This window comes from Psilocybe cubensis, chromosome 6 (genome assembly GCF_017499595.1).
Source record: "Psilocybe cubensis strain MGC-MH-2018 chromosome 6, whole genome shotgun sequence".
Taxonomy (NCBI): Eukaryota; Fungi; Basidiomycota; class Agaricomycetes; order Agaricales; family Agrocybaceae; genus Psilocybe; species Psilocybe cubensis.
In genome coordinates, this window is record NC_063004.1 from 1,266,524 (window position 1) to 1,283,732 (window position 17,209).

Genomic DNA, 17,209 nt, shown 5'->3' on the forward strand with positions numbered 1-17,209 from the left:
TTCAATTTTCGATTGGAGTTGAATGGTAAGCTCGAAATCTAATGAACAAGCTTCATCGGACCACGGTTGTCACTCCAAGGGTGTCTGGCAAGACAAATATACCTTCGCATTCACAAACATAACCGATGCTCAAAGGCTTGCGAAACGTTACTTCCCACTTGATGTCTCTGACATTCAGTCTACCAAGAGGTACTTATATTTACCCCACACACCGTGCCAAAGTAAGCATAACTAAGCTCAAACCGTATTTGTTAGATGATGCCTCCGACCAGGCGTTCCCGAATTGCCTTTCCAGACAAGGTTAGACAAATAAAAGTACACTTTCACTTTTACTCACAATTTCTACAATGCTCTAGAATGTTAGTAAACGTTCCGGGACTGCGTCGCACCGCGCCGCTCATCCGGTCATCCTGTACGTACATGAAGACAGTCGCGGTGCTAGCAGCTGCTAGTTGTTACATCTCGGGCCCCAATAAGCATCATCGCCCATGAATTTCCCCATGACTCATGATCTCCAACACGTTCGGGGGTGACTTCGTCGAAAGCTACGCCAGTCCATCAAGTGTCCTCTGTCATGCAAGTATGGCAAACCCCTCGAAGAAATTTCCGTAACAAGCTAAAGCTTATCATCCACTGCCAGATAGCACTCATCGTTTAATTATCGGTAGAGTCCTATCTCTCTCACTGTGATAACAATTGACTATCAATATGCTCCTTATGAAACCAAGTTTAATACCGCTCTCTGCCGGTGCAAGGAAGGACTTGCTACGGGTCTTCACTCTCCAGGAAGCCGTTTTGGCCGGGTGAAGCTCGTGAACTTATCGCGTCCAATAATTGTTTTAGGGCCGCCGTGCGCAACCGAGCCATAGGATTTCATCATCCCATTCAAATTCTTTGCACCTCCCGCCTTGAGGAAGCGCATTCAAATCACTTCGATATTGTTTGCGATATTTGAAAGGATGGACACATGACAAGCCAGTGGCCAAATTTCGACTTGGTATTTCATTTCTTTTTGACTGGTAACTCTCGCAACATTTCATTTCGTCGCTCCAACGACCGCTTTCAGTCTAATGGCATCTATTCACGACACTGGAGTCAGACGGGACCGTGAAAGTTCATTTGGCATTGAATGAGCTAGGCACCTCGCGGTGCCACAGAGTTCTTGGTTTAGAAACTCCTTCCAAAGGCACTGTGTTCTCCGTCCTGAAAGTAATTTTGAACCCAGCAGTTTTCCCCCGACTGTCCTTCTAATCAATTCCATTTGATTCGCTCATTTCACCACTTGCCTATTGCGCAAGGGTTCTGAAATCCCCGAGGTGCCTCTCTTGCCTTGCCGAATCCCTTAACCTTTCGTATCTAGTATGGAGAACACACGCCATGATGTTCTCACCACGAAAGACACCTCACCAGCGGCAGATGGGCCTTTTTGTGCTAATGTTACACGTATTCGGGCCAGCTTTACCTTGATGAGCGAAATCAATCATATCATTAGAATTATATCCACCTACCGCCCTCCACCGTGCCCCCGTCCCTCGTCTCTCACTGTCAAATCTACTATATGTAAGTACGTATATCTTGCACCTATATTCGTCTGAGAATACCTCGGAATTACGACGTACAAGCTCTGGGGCAGTTTTGCTCATACCTGGTGAGCACGGCCTAGCAGGGCATTTGCAGGAGTTTTCCTTTTCGCCATCTTCTTTTTCTGACGTATACTTAAATTACGGCCGCACATATATATCTCGCTGTATGATATATCCCCGGAGTCCGAAAGACGGCTGAAACTTTGGTATGCATTTATGGCATTTCTCGAAATAAGTCTAAACTGTATTCAAAAAAGCTGCCACGGCAAGTTTATCTTTTCCAATCCAACCCCCATCTTTTTCCGCTTTTGATCAGGGCTTCTCTTGTCATTTGGTTAGCAGTCTTGAGTGGCAGCAGCCCACCAGGCAGGATTCAGAAATGGGCAGGGCAGCACCAGCGGAGAATGACAAATCGGTGGTGGCTTCGCCTGTGAAAAAAATGACGATGGCAGGCATTGATCAAACGGAATGCAATTGAGAATCTACTCTGGAAGGCCGCAGCAGCAGCCTGCTGCCCATGGGCCACGAATCTAATCAATGTATCAGTCCAACAAAAGAAGAAGAACGAAACTCGAGGAACCCGCCCATGGAGTGACCAATGTGAAAAATGGCATCAGCGGAGAAACACCACTGAGAAAACATCAGAATTCTGGGTTCGTACCTTCCATGTTCCATCTGCTATCCACTGCATTTAGTGGGTACCGTGCTTGCGCGCGTTCCCCTCGCTAGTTAATCGATCAATTTCTTCCGTCATCTCGCGTCGAGCCATCGAAGGTTTTTGGAACGGGAGTGTGAGAGAATCGAACGGCACAAACTCGAAAATTAAAACACACACCCCGTCCGTTCCTCTCTCTCAAGCTTCAAGTGCCATGGATGATTTCATTCGGACGAATCGGAGGTAAGGGGAACATGGGTTTTTTACCCTTGGTTTGCACCTTCTTTATGTGTCCAGATGTATATGGGCATTGACACCACCGCATTGCACCGTATGTGTGAACATTCAAAGGATACGTAACACCTCGCTTTTAAATTCGAGAAAGTCTGGAATTCCATCGAAGTCAACGCTTGCAGCTCCTTACACGTCCAAAAACACACTAGATAGATATCAATGAATTTGCAAAAAAAAAAATCTCTATATGCATTGCATAATGTCACAGTGGATGAGAGGAATGGGATACAGGATGTAATAACATAACATAACATAACGAACAAGAAGAGGAAAAAAAGCGACGAAAGAGGTGAAAACTAAAAACGAACAAAAAGGAAAATAATTGGACAGACTTGGAAACGATTTGCAAAAAAGGTGCGTAAAGTAGGCTTAGTGACAACTAATGTAAAGTGACTTAGCGAGAAAGAGAAAGCTGAGGGTACCGAATAAAAACGGGAAGGAGAGAGAGAAGAAAAGTATAGCCAAAACAGAAAGCCCGACAACGATGTTCTCAAGAATGAAATATGCCAGTGTATGTGTGTCCATTGGTTGCCGAGTGGGGGTATAATAATTGAATGAGAGAAGACAATGGAGAAAAAAAAGAAAAAAAAAACAGGTAGGAATAGAAGACAAGGTTTTGTGCATCAGATGCATGGGGAGTATTTATAATGACAAGGATGTTTCTGTTACTGTACTGCTTCTGATTTATTTCTTTGTTTCTGACGATTGATCTTGTTGTGCTTGTGTGCTGTGTGGCGTGTGGGTGTGTGCTTTTAAGGTTACGGTTGTATGTTGTATGATGGATGCTGCGTTATGCAAGCGTGCTTTATGCGGATGGGAGGAATATGAGATGTATGGTGCGGGAGCGGTACGGGTAATGACGAAGTCAAAAGTCGACTGGAATGACCGGATGATCGTATGCAATAGTGTAGAACTGTGAGGGAAAGAAGGGTTCAGAAATGCGGCATGTGCGAAAAGAAACAGTCAGGGTTCTGAGAACGTGTGGAACGTGGAATATGAATGGATGTGTCGCTCGTGGATATGTGCAGGACGTGAGAGTCGGGATAAAGACATTTTGTAGGCGCATGAAGTTCGGGAGGAGAGTGGAGCCCGATCTCGTGAGAGATGAAGGGAAAAAAGGAAGAGAAGGAAGAGGAAGAGGAAGAAAAAAGTTGTAACGTCAAGGCTTGGTATTGGCCTGGCGAGAATGTGTGGGTGAGGATGAACTGTTTTCGAACTGGGCAGAAGTTTCGTCGACGAGGTCGAAACTCAATGGTCTTTGCGAACCATTCCGTTGCCGCGTTAGATGGCGAGTAAGAGCAAGATGATCATTGCCAAAATTAAGCCGTCTCAGCTGCCGCACTAGGCACTACGTCGTAGGGAAGAACCCATCACCTTCGTACAGCGGCAAATGCGTATTTAGGTGAATCAGCGCAAGGCGCGCTGCGTCCTCTGCAACGCGGCGTATCTCATCGGCAACGCTCTCCATCCCCGCCGCCTGCACCACGCTGCCAAGCTGTGCCGGAGTCGTGGCCATCATCGGGGATGACGACGCGGACGAGAGCGTGGCGGATGAGGAAAGATCTATGCCCGTTGACGGTGTGGATGACGACGACGATGACGCAGAGCAAGGAGATGGATACGCGAGGCACACAACCGCGTCGAACACCACATCGCGCATGCGCCTGTGGAGGAGCGTCGCAAGCGGTGCGCCTGCGCGCATGTTCGTTGCTGCCCAGCGCTGTGCCACGCCGAGCAAAGCCGGGTCAGGGGCCTCGCCTCCTGCAACCGTAGCACTGGTGCTACTTGCGTCACTGGCCAAGTGCGAAACAGGGTGCTGCAACCGCCGCCGCGTTTCGCATGCCCGCTTCGCAATCTGCAGCACAAGGGCCTCCTTTACCTCCTTCATTTGCTCCGCATCTTTGCTGGATGCGTCGGAATCCGAAGGCGAAGGAGATGCATCCAAACACCCTGCCAGACACGCTGGTCCGATATCTTTGATCTCCCTCTTCAATTTCACCATGTCCGCCTGCACCACCTTCTCCCTCCTTATTTGCGAAAGTGGGGAAGTTGATGAGTCCGAACCAGGGTTGAACACTAGCTGCCGGAAGAGGAGCATAAACATATACAGCGCGGTCGCGCTGGCGGCTTCTTGCCCGAGCGGCTGTATGCGCGTTTTATCGAGGTAGAGCGTCTCAGGGAGGGCAAAACCCCCTGCGCTGGGACTGGTCGGGGATGTCGGTGATGTAGGCGCTGAAGAGCATACTGGAGATGGAGATGGGTCTGCGGGAGAGACAGGCGATAATGGTGGGCTGCTGCTGTTGGAAGTGCTAGAGGATGAGGATGCCTCAGCATCAAATATCAAATCCACAACGCCCTTAAGTGCGGTAAGATATATTTGCTGGTTCCTATTCAGGTCCTTGTAATACTTCGTCGAGCTCGTGTGACTGAGAGAGGAGGATGGATGAGAAAGCGAAGGGGAAGTGGAAAGGAATATGGGTCGCGGGCGCTCGAGGAGCGAGTGGTGTGCGGCATGTAGCCAACGGCGGGTATGGTGAAGTGAAGCGTCGGCACCAAACCGGATTTTGAACGCCTTGACCTCGAACATGCCGGTGTTGCGCAGGAGCCATGGGCGTAGTTGCGTCAATTGGTGGTTTGCAATGTCCTGAAGTCCATATTAAATGACAAAAATGAAATAAGAGAAAGAGAAAGTTAAAAACTCCAGAAAGATGAGCAAAAAGTGAGTATATGCGCACCAGTTTCATAAGTTCCAAGAGCTCCAGACATGTCCTCACCGCCTTGAACGCCTCCAACCCCGGCCGCTGCGCCATCCTCACCATCTCCTCCACCGCGCCATCCCGCATTGGTGCACAATGGTGCTTGAGTGTGTCGCCAATCTGCCTGAACAAGCCTGCAGGGTCAAACACGCCATGCCGCAGCTCCTGCGCAATGAGCTCGGGGTCAAAGATCGCGCGGAGGTATGCGGCATGCGCGGAATGCTCCTGGGCCTGCTCGCGTATCGCCGACGGGTCTGTGTACACTGCCGTGTTCGACAGCGGCTGGATAACAAACACCATCACCTCCAAAAACTCCTCAAGCAGCGCTGGGATGCGCGACGTCTGTCGCAGCGTCACGAGGTGCTCTGCGCCCGGTATGCGCATATATTGCTCTGCGGGTGACTTGGGTGGTGACACGAGCTCTTTGCCGTTGCGGAAGCGCGAGCACACGCAGATTTTAGGGAGGTGCAGGGACTCGTCCCGGGTGTCGATCGTGACGCAAGTGCACCCCGTCTGCAGCTCCTCCCACACAGCGGCCCAATACCGCTCAAAACGCTCTCGCTTTCGCCGCGGGCGGAACTGCAGCCCAGGGTCAAATAATAGATCGTGCCCTGCATATATGCGCAAAACAAAAGAGGAGATGTGAGAAATGGATCAAATTAGGGGCGTGTGCGGGGTAGCGCGAATATGGAATTGTGAATGTGGGGAATGGAATGGAGAGAATGGCACGCACGAATGACAGGGTTGCGGAGGATAATATCCAGTTCCAGCTCTTTTAGCGTTGAGCGGTTGATGAGGGGCCTGCTCGGGGGGATACGCGGCGAGTTCAAATGTACCGGTGGAATATAGTGGGAGCGCGGCCCTTGCACTGGCACTTGCACTGGCACCGGCACTGGCACCTCGTAGCTCAAACTGCACACCGCATCGGGTGGGGAAGATGAAGAGGAGGCTGAAGCTGACTTTTGCACAACATAAGTCTCATAGAGCGGTGCTGTGCGACTGGCACTGTTGTGGTGATGGTGGTGGTGGTGGTGGTTGCGCAAAAGAGAGCCTGATGACGGGCCGGGGTCCGCGGTGGACACAATGCCAATGTCTTCAATGTCACTGCCCTGACGCACCCCAGAAGTAAGGGGCGCGGGGAGGATTTTATGATGGTGTGCGGCTGCGCGGGTGCTGGCGGAGCGGGTGCGGGGAAGGGGACCTGGACGCTTGGTGTCGAGGGCGTCGAGACGGGGCCGCTTGGAGGAGGCAGAGGCGGAAAGGGGGCTGGATACGGAGGGGGAGGTGGGGGACGCCCAGTGGTCGTCGGCGTCGGCAGCGGGGAGCCAGGGAAGACGAGGGGTGTGGATTGGGTTTGGGTCGCGGTGGTCGTCCTGGGGGACGGTGGGCTGGTCTTGCTGGTCGGGGCAGTCGTCCTGGTCCTGTTTGCGCTTCCTGGTGGTGTGTGCAAGGTCGTCCATGGGGCTGGAAAGGGCGAATATGTTTCTGGGCGGGAGTATATAAGAGTGTGAACACATGGTATATTTCCCAAGAATGGACACAAGACAGGGCGTGTGGCCCATCACATTCACACTAAAATGCAACGCGACACCCACCACTCCCCAACCGAGATTCCTCCAAACATCCCTAATATGTCCATATGTACACGCCTCGAGGTACTCCGGAGATCACCTCTTTACCTCCGTAAAAGAAAGAAAAGATATTCTCCAATTGCAAAACACATCCACCAACGCCGACAACAACTCCTAAACAGGCTGCCACCGTCCCCGGGCCACACTTCTCCTCTCGCTACCGAGCTCCTTTCATATCGGGCGAATCTCTCCTCCCACGTTTTATGCCCTCTGACAGCCATCCAGCGGGAAATGAATCAACATACTTTCTGACATATCTGCACATACCGTAACCTCCCACCAAATTCAATAAATCCACTTCAATTAGGGGCTAGCAGACATACGGCCTAGCTTCATTCATGTTTTCTAATCAATGCATAAGCAATTCCCGTCCATGTCCTGCCATAATCCATTATGTACTTCAATCATATCTGAATCAACTTCTCTTCCTCGTCTTCTTCAGCACCAGCCTCGGCACCGTCGGTTGGCCCTTTTCTGGCTGATCCAGACGGCTTTCGGCCGTAGAATTCTGCTATGATCTTAGGGTTGATCCGATTCAGCTGTTCCTTAGGGAAGATGCGCAGGAGCGACCATGCCAAATCCAGCGACTCAAAGATGGTGCGCGACTCATATGCGCCTGTTCATACAAATAAATAGTCAAGTCAGTCAACTCGCGCGATATGAAAAATGATCCCATGCTGCCAACTACTTACCCTGGCCGACAAACTGGTGCTCAAACTTGTCCAAGAACTCCAACGCTAGTTTGTCTTCTGCCGACAGTGCCTCTTCACCAACGACAGCCTTCATCGCCGCTGCGTCGCGACCAATGGCATACTTGGCGTACTACAACATAAAAGCCAATCCATTAATGCCTTCATATGAATGCCAGTCCTGTTCTCTAACACGTACCAGCTGGTTAGACACATCACCATGGTCCTTCCTCGTCAGCTTCTCTCCGATGGCGCTCTTCATGAGACGCGACAACGACGGAAGCACATTGATCGGAGGGTATATCTGCCTGTTATACAATTGCCTGTCAACAAAGATCTGACCCTCCGTAATATAGCCCGTCAGATCAGGAATAGGGTGTGTGATATCTGTTCAACAAGTTATAAGTAAGCATAAGGATAATGAAAGCGCGCATATAGCACACTAAGTAAGTCAAAATGAAATCTTTTCATAGATTGTTCTGGCTGTTCTTGTGGTGTGAGATAATGAAACTCACCGTCATTAGGCATCGTCAGGATCGGAATCTGGGTGATTGACCCGTTTCGGCCTTGGACACGTCCAGCACGTTCATAGATAGTCGACAAGTCCGTGTACATGTATCCCGGATATCCACGACGACCTGGGACTTCTTCACGAGCCGCTGAGACCTAGTGTTCATAGAATGGTAAATCAGAACAGTTAGTGAGTATACTTTCCGACCCTAGCGGTTCATATATCGCAATAATGATAGATGGAAGAAGGAAAGAGCAGAAGGGAGATAACCCAAAGAAGCTAAAAATGATAAAAAGAACAAATACACACCTCACGCAACGCATCGGCATACGAACTCATATCCGTCAAAATAACCAACACATGCTTCTCGAGCTGGTATGCATAATACTCTGCTGTTGTCAGCGCCAAACGGGGGGTGATGATTCTCTCAATTGTTGGGTCATTGGCCAAGTTCAAGAACAGCGTGACCCTATCAAGACTGCCGTTCGACTCAAAGTCCTCCTTGAAGAAGCGCGCTGTCTCCATGTTCACACCCATCGCAGCGAAGACGACCGAGAAATTGTCTTCGTGCCCATCATGTACGTCTTTGGTCGGTCGCTTGACCAAGCCAGCTTGACGCACGATTTGCGCGGCAATCTATTAAGGTTTGGGGGATGAGGTTGCATCATTGTAAGTTGTGCAATGGTACTTGCCTCGTTATGGGGCAGACCAGCAGCTGAGAAGATGGGGATCTTCTGTCCACGCGCGATTGAGTTCATAGTGTCGATAGTCGAGATACCCGTTTGGATCATTTCCTCAGGATAGATGCGGGAATAAGGGTTAATTGGAGACCCTATTAACGCCAAATTGGACACATTAGTTCAAACGCAAAATGGAAATATGCACGGGAAGAAGGAAAGGAAGAAGTGAGAGTAAAAAGGAAAAGGAAAGGGACTCCCAATGCAAGAAGCGGCAGAAGCAGTAAAAGAACATACCATTGATATCAAGATAATCCTCTGCGAACACTTTCGGTCCGTTGTCGATAGGGTTTCCGGAGCCGTTGAAGATACGGCCCAACATGTCCTCTGCAACGGGGAGCTTCATGCTAGCGCCTGTGAACTCAACGTGCGTCGCTTTGACATCAACGCCCGACGTGCCCTCGAACACCTGCACAATCGCCTTCTTGCCCTGCACCTCGAGCACCTGCCCGCCACGCTTCGTCCCGTCCGGGAGCGTTAGCTGCACAATCTCATTGTATGAAGGGAACTATTCGATTGTTCGATTAAAGAATATTGAGCGGAAATTAGAAATTAGAAATTTCATTTTTTTCACAAATAACAGGCCAATGAATTAGCGCCATACCTTGACATTATCCAGAACCACTAGCGGGCTACAATGATAAAGAAGGAATGTAATTTTGAGTCAGACAATATGCAAAGCACGACAGCAGCAAGTCAGCGAATAGTCACCCATTAATGGCCGAAACAGTTCGATAGTCTATGTGGCACCACCATAAGCACAGTGCTACGCCATCCCGAGCCATAACAATAAAGACAACACGCACCGAGATGAGGCTTAATGCGATACTCCCTCGTCACCGCAGCGGCGTTGATGTTTGCCAGCTCCCTATCACTAAGCCTGGCGTTCGTCATCGTTGTCTGCTTTCCTTCTTCACAAAAAAAACCGCTACTTGAACACTAGCCGGCGGAACGGGGCAAGATCAGGTCACAGAGGGGCTCTCTCAAGCGGGAGACACTAACAGTCGAACTAGCAGTAGACCGCGATTCAAAGCGGTGAATTTGTTATTTCTCTTTTTTGACGCGCGTGTTTTGGGTGGGTCGGGGAAGGATGACTGCGTTGGTCAAAGTGCAGCCTTAGCGCAGCAGAAGATAACGAGAAGAGGACCGTTTGCGGACACTCGTGCGTTGCTCCTGATCATCATCATAACCCCAATTTGCTCATAACAAAACTTTCCCACGCCCTTCCTTAGGAGCCAAAAGCACTTCAGCGGCCAACCTAGTATTATTTGTACAGATTAAACTTGTTGTAACAGAGAACGTGCTACGATGTGAAGAGCTGTATAACCTCCTTTGCAGCCTCAGTTGCAACTTCTTTATCACCCGTGGCCCTTTATAAAATGCGCGTCAACAGGAGAAGACGATAAAGGAAAGAAACAGCCGCAATAACTCACCATTCAGTCTCAAGAAGAATGTCCTCGATCGCATCGGTCTCGATACCAAAGTCCGCACTTTGCAGAAGGACATAAAGATACTCTGCGGAGTCTGATCTCACCTGCATCCAAATTCATTAGAACGCGGCCGCCCCAGCACCATATGCAATGAAGAAACTTGCCTTTGGGAATGGATGCGCAAGGAAGTCACTAAGAAGCGATAATTTCTCGTTTCTGATTTCTTCAAAGGAAAGCAAATTAACGAAACTGCATGTAACATCAGTTTCTGAGACACATTTCCAGAAGAATGAAACCCCGGATCTTACATCTTCATAGATTCGTGGATGCGCTGGACGCTCTTCAGTTTATCAACGTTCTTTGTTGTCATATGCACTAAAGTTTTGAGACTGCAAGAGACACGTCAATTTTCATCAATCAGGGAATGAAAAACTCGCGTAGGATACCTTTGTAGCCCTGATGGTTCATTGGGAACCTCCCGTAGGACGTCCGCCTCGAGCAAGATCGTAAAAGTTTGGAAGACAGGCACCACAATGGCGTTCGAAGTCATATTCGCTTTTGCATGGTTAATCAGGTCAGACACCAATTCCAAAAGGCTGTATCCTGTGCCAGGATTGCTGACGAGTGGTATTTCTTGTGCGTATTTCACCAGGCTGTTGGCAACAGGTTTTTGCTACGTAAAAGGTGTTAAGGAGAGTTAGGTCTATGAATGTCGAAAAGACTTACCGTGCTGTCTGTTTTACTCCCGATGCTAATGACAATGCCGGAAAGCACGTCTTTACGATACTGGGGCACTTCTAACAAGGACATGGCGCGAGGGAATAGCCAATTTCCGTCGTTCCATCCACTCTGATCAGAAGCGCTGCGCCAAACACATATCCATATTAATCCATGATGCGCATACACGCACTGAACGAGGCAAGAAATCTCACTTTTGGAATAATGTATTCATCAAATCCAGCCCAGGCAAACGCCACCTCTCCGGTCGCTCGACCAGAGGCAAAGGGGCATTCAGAAGCCTCACAATGCTTGTACCCGCAGTTTGCCGCACATTATCGAGCCTCTCGACACCCTGCTTGAGGAGGCCAGTGGCAACAGCGTGATACTTCCCGGGCGCAAAATAGCTTTCGAAGTCGGGTAAAGATCCAGCGACGCCGAACAGAAGTTCGGCGATCCTCGTCAGACCCTGGATGCACGCGATCCTCACCCACGAGCCCACATCACCCCGCTCATCAAGGGTATAATCATCCAGTCCAGCTAGCATGGCGTCGAGAAGCGAGTTGAAAGCATCACTTGACAGGACTGGGAAAATTGTAAACCTTTATGAGCGGATTACCCCGTGTGGGCAACATTTTGACGACTTACGTGAAGAAAGCTGGGGTGAAATTAGGGTCAGAATCTGGGGAATGGCCTCAAAACAGCTGCGCCGGGTCTCGATATTAGCCTTTGCCTGTTGTGGAGCAAGTAAGCTGTACGATCGGTATAAAAAATGGGCCGGAATTGCCTGACTTACCGCAGGCTTCACTGTATCCAGCAGGTAGGTAATAGCTTCAGGCAGACTTTTAGGGTGATTATTATAATTAATGACACCAAGTAACCTGGCAAGGCCTTGTTGCATGGCTGGTGGTCCTCGCTTGAGTTCAGCGATCAGTGTAGAAAAATCAAAACCTGATGTTAGTGTCGCAAAACATTACAAAGCGCAACAAATACTCATCTAGTGATATCAGCAGAGCAATCAGTGAGGTTGCTTATTTCCTGCATCGCAAGAGCAGCAGCCTCTTGGACGAGGGTGATGCGATGCTTCAAGCCGTTGTCTACTATTTTCTTCCATCCGGGGACGGAAGATTGTGGCCCGAGGTTGATCTCAGTGATTGTGATAGAGTTAGCAATCAGACGACATGCTGCAGAAGCAACAAGCTCATTGCGGGTCGTAGTTAAGGTCTTTAGATCCACATGTTTCAAGTGTTGAAAGATCTGATGATGAACACAATGAAATGAACATGTGTATGCGTGAAAACGTGAAAATCGTCGAAAATATGACTAACACTTCGTAAATGTTCTTCTAATGCTGAAGGATCGGACTTCGATTGTTTGTATGCAATGGCAATTTCGCTGAGAACAGTGAGGCCTCCATGCACATCAGCTGTATCTAATGACTCCAAGAGCTTCACCTATAAGCAAGTCAAAATGTAAGGCGGTGTATAACCCATACAGGAAAGTGAAAAGCTCACAGATTTCTCTATGGCCCGAGGCGCTAGCACGTGCAAATCGAGTGATATGATAAGACGTAATGACTGTGATCCAAGTTCCCTCATTGAAAGGTCCCAGTGGCGAAGCACGACATCCAACAGGTGATCAAGGAGGAAATCCCGGTACTCGACGTGCCTTACAGCAGACAACGTAATTTAGAAGACAGTCACAGTCCTTCGAGGAATACATAACACTCACTCGGCAACCTGAGGTGCGGCGACTAAAAATGCTTGTTTCCTTATACTAACTGCATAGAAATCTGTTTTGCCCAATACATCGATACCATGAGGGAACAGGCCCTATACATCGGTCAGCAACAAAGAAAACACTACCAAAAATGGGCTGATTAAGAAAACTACGTACAGTCCTTCCTACATGCTCTTGGAACGCTGCACTGGCAGCACGGCGAATATGAATCTCTCGATCATAAAGGGCAACTGCAGTAAGACGCTGAGCCAGGTTTGTCGCATGAGGAACCAACGCTGTCTGATCTTGTGTTCTCGCAAGCGCCCACAAAACATAAGCCGCAGCATCTCGGACGTTCGAGCCGATAGAATGTGCACCTTTACGGAGATCAAAATAGAGGGCCTGCCGCAAGGTTTCCGTTTAATAAAAAAGCAAAAAGGCTTTTGCCGCAAGATAGTCGCTGCAACGTACCTTTGATAGCCAAGCAATTAATTGAGGCAGATGGCCAGGCTCGATGAGACTCCGTCGTGCCAACTCAGCGCACGCCAGACACGCACCGTGCCACGTGCCCTCTGCTATCGCAGGGAGGTCATATAAGCTGGCAGCAGCTACCGAATGGATCTCAAAAAGTCCCATGATAGTCTCTAGCACCTGCCCAGCAAAGTCTCTTGGAAGTCGTTGGGCAATTCTAGCCACTCCTTTAGCAGCCGACCAGCGCACGACGGTATCCTGGTACATGAGTCAATAAGATTAAGTAGCCATGTAAGATGATTGAGTGGAGATTACCCTATCTTGCAGTGCTGCGAACGTTTGCTCTAATATGTCCTCTATTTCTTCCGGAACTTCTATTTCATCCTCTCCTCCACCATGGCCATTATGTACCTCTTCAGCGATAAGTGTACGAGCTTATTCAACATTAATCTTTGAGCTGATTTCTGAAGAATTATAGTAAGGTGGAGATACCTTGTCGCTTGCTGATTCCTGAACTAGTTGGAAGTAGCCTTAAGCCTACTCTCGATATCAACTTTGTCCTTAATTTACGAATGATAGTATTATTCGCATAGGTTGTAGTCTCTTGGATGATGGTGGCGATGGCGCGGAGTGTAGTAAGCTCGTCCTGGACCTGTTCTGCGGAACCTGACTTGACGACCTCGCAAAGGACCTTCAGGAGTCCTATTGCCTACGAATGAGCAATCCCATAAGTCATGGTTCCAGATGGTCCACGGTAGACCTCACTTTGAACAAGTCGTTTGTAGTCGTCTGTAAAAACGACCGAGCTTCTTCTACAAAATGATGAAACCCTTCCCCAGTGTCCTTTCTGCACAAATTGGTTCAACATTAAGAGTTGAATGGACAGCTGACACACCTGATATACAACCTAGATAGCAACAAAGCAGCGGCTTCTTTCTCAAGACCAGCAGCTCCTAGATAAGTCTTTGCTACGGATTCCAGGGTTTTGGCTGTATGTCCAATTTGGTCGACTTCATCAAATTGCGCGAGGTCAAACGGGATTAGACAGATGATATAGAGCCATAAAAGCATCACATATCGCACAGGCCAATGCCAATGAGACGTGACGAGCCCATTTGGGATCAACATAAACTCCAAAGCAATAGATAAATCCGCAATCTCATGAGGGAAGAACCTTACTAGGGGATCTCAGTCTAGACCGGTAAGCGCATATAGCTCTGAAATCGACTGACCGATGGTTTTGTACCCTCGGAACTTGACGTAGCAATATAGCACGTTTGCAGTACGATGGGCGTGCCAGATGTCGCTTCTGTCTGATTTGTTTGAAATGGAAATCTTGACATACTCCTTCAGTGTCTCGACCACAGGCGCGACGAGTTGTTCAAGATATGGATCAAGCAAGTAAGATTGCTCTTGATATTCATCAAGCTTTATGGCTACATGTGAGCTCAATAAACCGAGATGGGGTTGTAATGGCATACCGTAGTCGTGAACTTCTGGAAGGTAACGGACCTCTCGGTGTGTTCCTCTTCAGATAACTTCTCGTCATTGTTATAGCGTACATTTAACACTTTATCCTGAAGATCCTTCAACTGGGTGAACGCTTCGAAAGTACCAAAGGCTTTCTCTTCCTGTATCTCATCGGCCATGGCTTAGATAGACTTGTTCAAGCTGATGATGAGGTAACACGTCAAGAAAGGGTGTCGTTGGCCGTTGTGAGAGACTTTCGAGTTGATAGTGATACACAAAGGAATAAATCGACGGATATTCGGCTGGTTTTCTCGGAGATCGGATTGAATTCGAACATGACTCGAGACCGACGCGACATTGTGGGAGTCGCGCTCGCGGTGAGGATCTTCTTTGTTTGGATCGAATGAGGCTGCCAAGCAAATTGTAGATCACCGGAAAGTTCGAAGGCGGCAATGTGCAGCTGGGCTTCCTGGCGTCCTCTTGACTGCAAATCATTGATATCGATACCCTTTTATCCTCTCACTACTCTGGAACTGCGAACTTTCTAACGCAAGAACAACAAAATGGATACCTCATCCAATCCGCAATTAAAAAGGAAGAGATATGAACCTCCTGAAGAGGTAAATTTTGACGTCTCTTCCCAGCTCAACTCCAACTGAAAATCAGCTTCCTGAGTAAAGGAACTAAGCGTCAGGATTGCTGGAAAACTTGTTTGTACTTCGAAAGCTCGCGTTACCTGTCGTATTTTGACGCGTTTTCGGTTGTTTAGCATCATGAGGTTAAAGAAGTCCATAAGGCTTCCAAGAGGGCCAAAATTTTTGAGACGCAAAAAGTTATCAAGCGTCTGAAAGGCCTTCGGTATATGCTTTTGTATCTTTACATTTCATTTTACTAAACACTTGTTGCCAGCAAAAAAGACGAATCCAACAAGGCCATTGCAGATTTCGAAGCAGAGTTAACTTCACTGAAGGTCATTTCATCCGATATTAGTCGTCGTGGGATAACTTATACGAGCTTTCCATATAGGAAGTCCACCACGACGCCATTGGAAACTCTGCTCTCCGATCCAAAGTTCTCAAGGATCATGCCCTTCGCGACAACGAAGACGTTAAAGCTGCCATGACAAAAGAACTTGAGAGCAACCTCATCACTCCCGCGACGCCTGGAACGACTCTCGCCAAAATTCAAAGCCGTCTACTAAGCTCAAAAATCCTAGCTCAGCAGATCACAGCAACAATAACTTCTCTGAAATACCTACTCGATCCTGCTCTCAAACAACGCGTGAAAGGCGGGGACTCTGAAGGTCTGCCCTCCACAACTGTCGACCCTGACTCCGAACGTCCGTCAAAAATTCGCAAGGAATCATCTGCTTCTGATGCCGTGAAGACGAAAGTGAAAGCTGAAAAGGTCAAAGCTGCTGCCGTTGATAGTGACCGTGAAGAATTTTCAGATTCAGAAGAGGTTGATGAAGCTGGGTGGGAGTCTGGGACAGTAGACGGAGATGGTGGTGGTGGCAGAGGCGACGACGACGGCTGGGAGTCAGGCTCAATTGATGGCGGGGACGGTGCAGCGGTCAATAATGATAGCTCCGACGAAGATGACAGTTCCGAAGAGGGTTCTGAATCCGAAAGCGAAAGCGACGATGAGCTAACCGTCAAGAAGCTAGACTCTAAACCAAAAGCGCCCACTGCAAAATCGGCGAAATCGGCCACGTCCACGACAAAAATGGAATCGACTTTTTTACCCTCGCTTTCCGTGGGCTTCGTACGAGGTTCTGATGATTCGGATTTCAGTGAAGGAGAGGATAAATCGGGCGGTGCTCCTAAGAAAAATAGACGTGGTCAGCGAGCTCGCAGGCTGTAAGTTTGCACCCATTTCTCATCAACTCTAATGTCTTCCGCTGACATTTCATTGAAACTTCTATCTCCTTGTGATTTCCCATAACTTATTATTGTCTGGCTACAGTATCTGGGAAAAGAAGTTTGGCAAGAACGCGAACCACAAGAAAAAAGAGATGGAAGCGAGCGCTATGGCCGCTGCAACGGCACCCCGAAATAAGGGTCACACGAGCAAAGTAAATACGGGGTCGAACGCCATTGCTTCGCGTCAGTTCAACGATGCCGGTTCCAAGAACGCACCGCCAAGAAGCAAAGGTACCCAGCAACATCATCAACCAGCCGATGCAGGATGGGGCGGCCGAACCAACCGCGCATCAGTTCCAGCTCCATCTAAATCTAATCCTTCTGTATCAAAGCCTGTACATAAAAAGGATGGTGACAAGCCATTACACCCTTCCTGGGAAGCCAAAAGAAGGCTGAAGGAGAAAGAGAGTGCGGGGATTGTGGCCAGTCAAGGCACAAAAATCAAGTTTACATAGTCAGGTGGGCGCTTTTTGTACATCTAGACAGTGGAAAAATATACAAGGCAATACAGCGTGTCTATAAAAAAAGACCCCAACGAAAGAAATTCTAAACCAGGAAAGCAATAACAAATCGAAGATCCGCGTGTATACATATGTGGTAATTATAAAAGCCTATGAAGAGACT

At 48.6% G+C, this 17,209-nt stretch overlaps 5 protein-coding genes across 5 annotated transcripts; 1 reads left to right on the plus strand and 4 right to left on the minus strand.

The window, feature by feature from the left end:
- Positions 1-3,880: 3,880 nt before the first annotated feature.
- On the minus strand, positions 3,881-6,748 carry JR316_0006896 (Protein SOK1; the record flags this gene model as incomplete). The annotated part of the gene is made up of 3 exons (XM_047892641.1): positions 3,881-5,176; positions 5,268-5,899; positions 6,022-6,748. 3 exons carry the CDS (start codon positions 6,746-6,748, stop codon positions 3,881-3,883), a joined length of 2,655 nt encoding a protein of 884 aa, XP_047747923.1.
- Positions 6,749-7,323: 575 nt separating this feature from the next.
- On the minus strand, positions 7,324-9,750 carry JR316_0006897 (Vacuolar ATP synthase subunit B; the record flags this gene model as incomplete). The annotated part of the gene is made up of 9 exons (XM_047892642.1): positions 7,324-7,535; positions 7,612-7,741; positions 7,808-7,995; positions 8,124-8,274; positions 8,429-8,730; positions 8,808-8,951; positions 9,094-9,364; positions 9,461-9,480; positions 9,663-9,750. The coding sequence occupies 9 exons, from the start codon at positions 9,748-9,750 to the stop codon at positions 7,324-7,326; spliced, it is 1,506 nt and encodes a 501-aa protein (XP_047747924.1).
- A 409-nt stretch (positions 9,751-10,159) lies between these two features.
- Positions 10,160-11,904, minus strand: JR316_0006898 (Tubulin-specific chaperone D; the record flags this gene model as incomplete). Its single annotated transcript, XM_047892643.1, has 9 exons — positions 10,160-10,226; positions 10,290-10,380; positions 10,447-10,535; positions 10,595-10,675; positions 10,733-10,959; positions 11,013-11,148; positions 11,219-11,588; positions 11,652-11,736; positions 11,800-11,904. The coding sequence occupies 9 exons, from the start codon at positions 11,902-11,904 to the stop codon at positions 10,160-10,162; spliced, it is 1,251 nt and encodes a 416-aa protein (XP_047747925.1).
- Positions 11,905-11,996: 92 nt separating this feature from the next.
- JR316_0006899 (Tubulin-specific chaperone D) lies at positions 11,997-14,842 on the minus strand (the record flags this gene model as incomplete). The annotated part of the gene is made up of 12 exons (XM_047892644.1): positions 11,997-12,260; positions 12,332-12,457; positions 12,518-12,671; positions 12,735-12,835; positions 12,900-13,124; positions 13,194-13,451; positions 13,509-13,627; positions 13,686-13,902; positions 13,959-14,040; positions 14,089-14,371; positions 14,426-14,621; positions 14,675-14,842. The coding sequence occupies 12 exons, from the start codon at positions 14,840-14,842 to the stop codon at positions 11,997-11,999; spliced, it is 2,193 nt and encodes a 730-aa protein (XP_047747926.1).
- A 384-nt stretch (positions 14,843-15,226) lies between these two features.
- JR316_0006900 (Protein bud22) lies at positions 15,227-17,040 on the plus strand (the record flags this gene model as incomplete). Its single annotated transcript, XM_047892645.1, has 5 exons — positions 15,227-15,283; positions 15,433-15,521; positions 15,573-15,633; positions 15,690-16,522; positions 16,629-17,040. The coding sequence occupies 5 exons, from the start codon at positions 15,227-15,229 to the stop codon at positions 17,038-17,040; spliced, it is 1,452 nt and encodes a 483-aa protein (XP_047747927.1).
- Between the last annotated feature and the right edge of the window lie 169 nt (positions 17,041-17,209).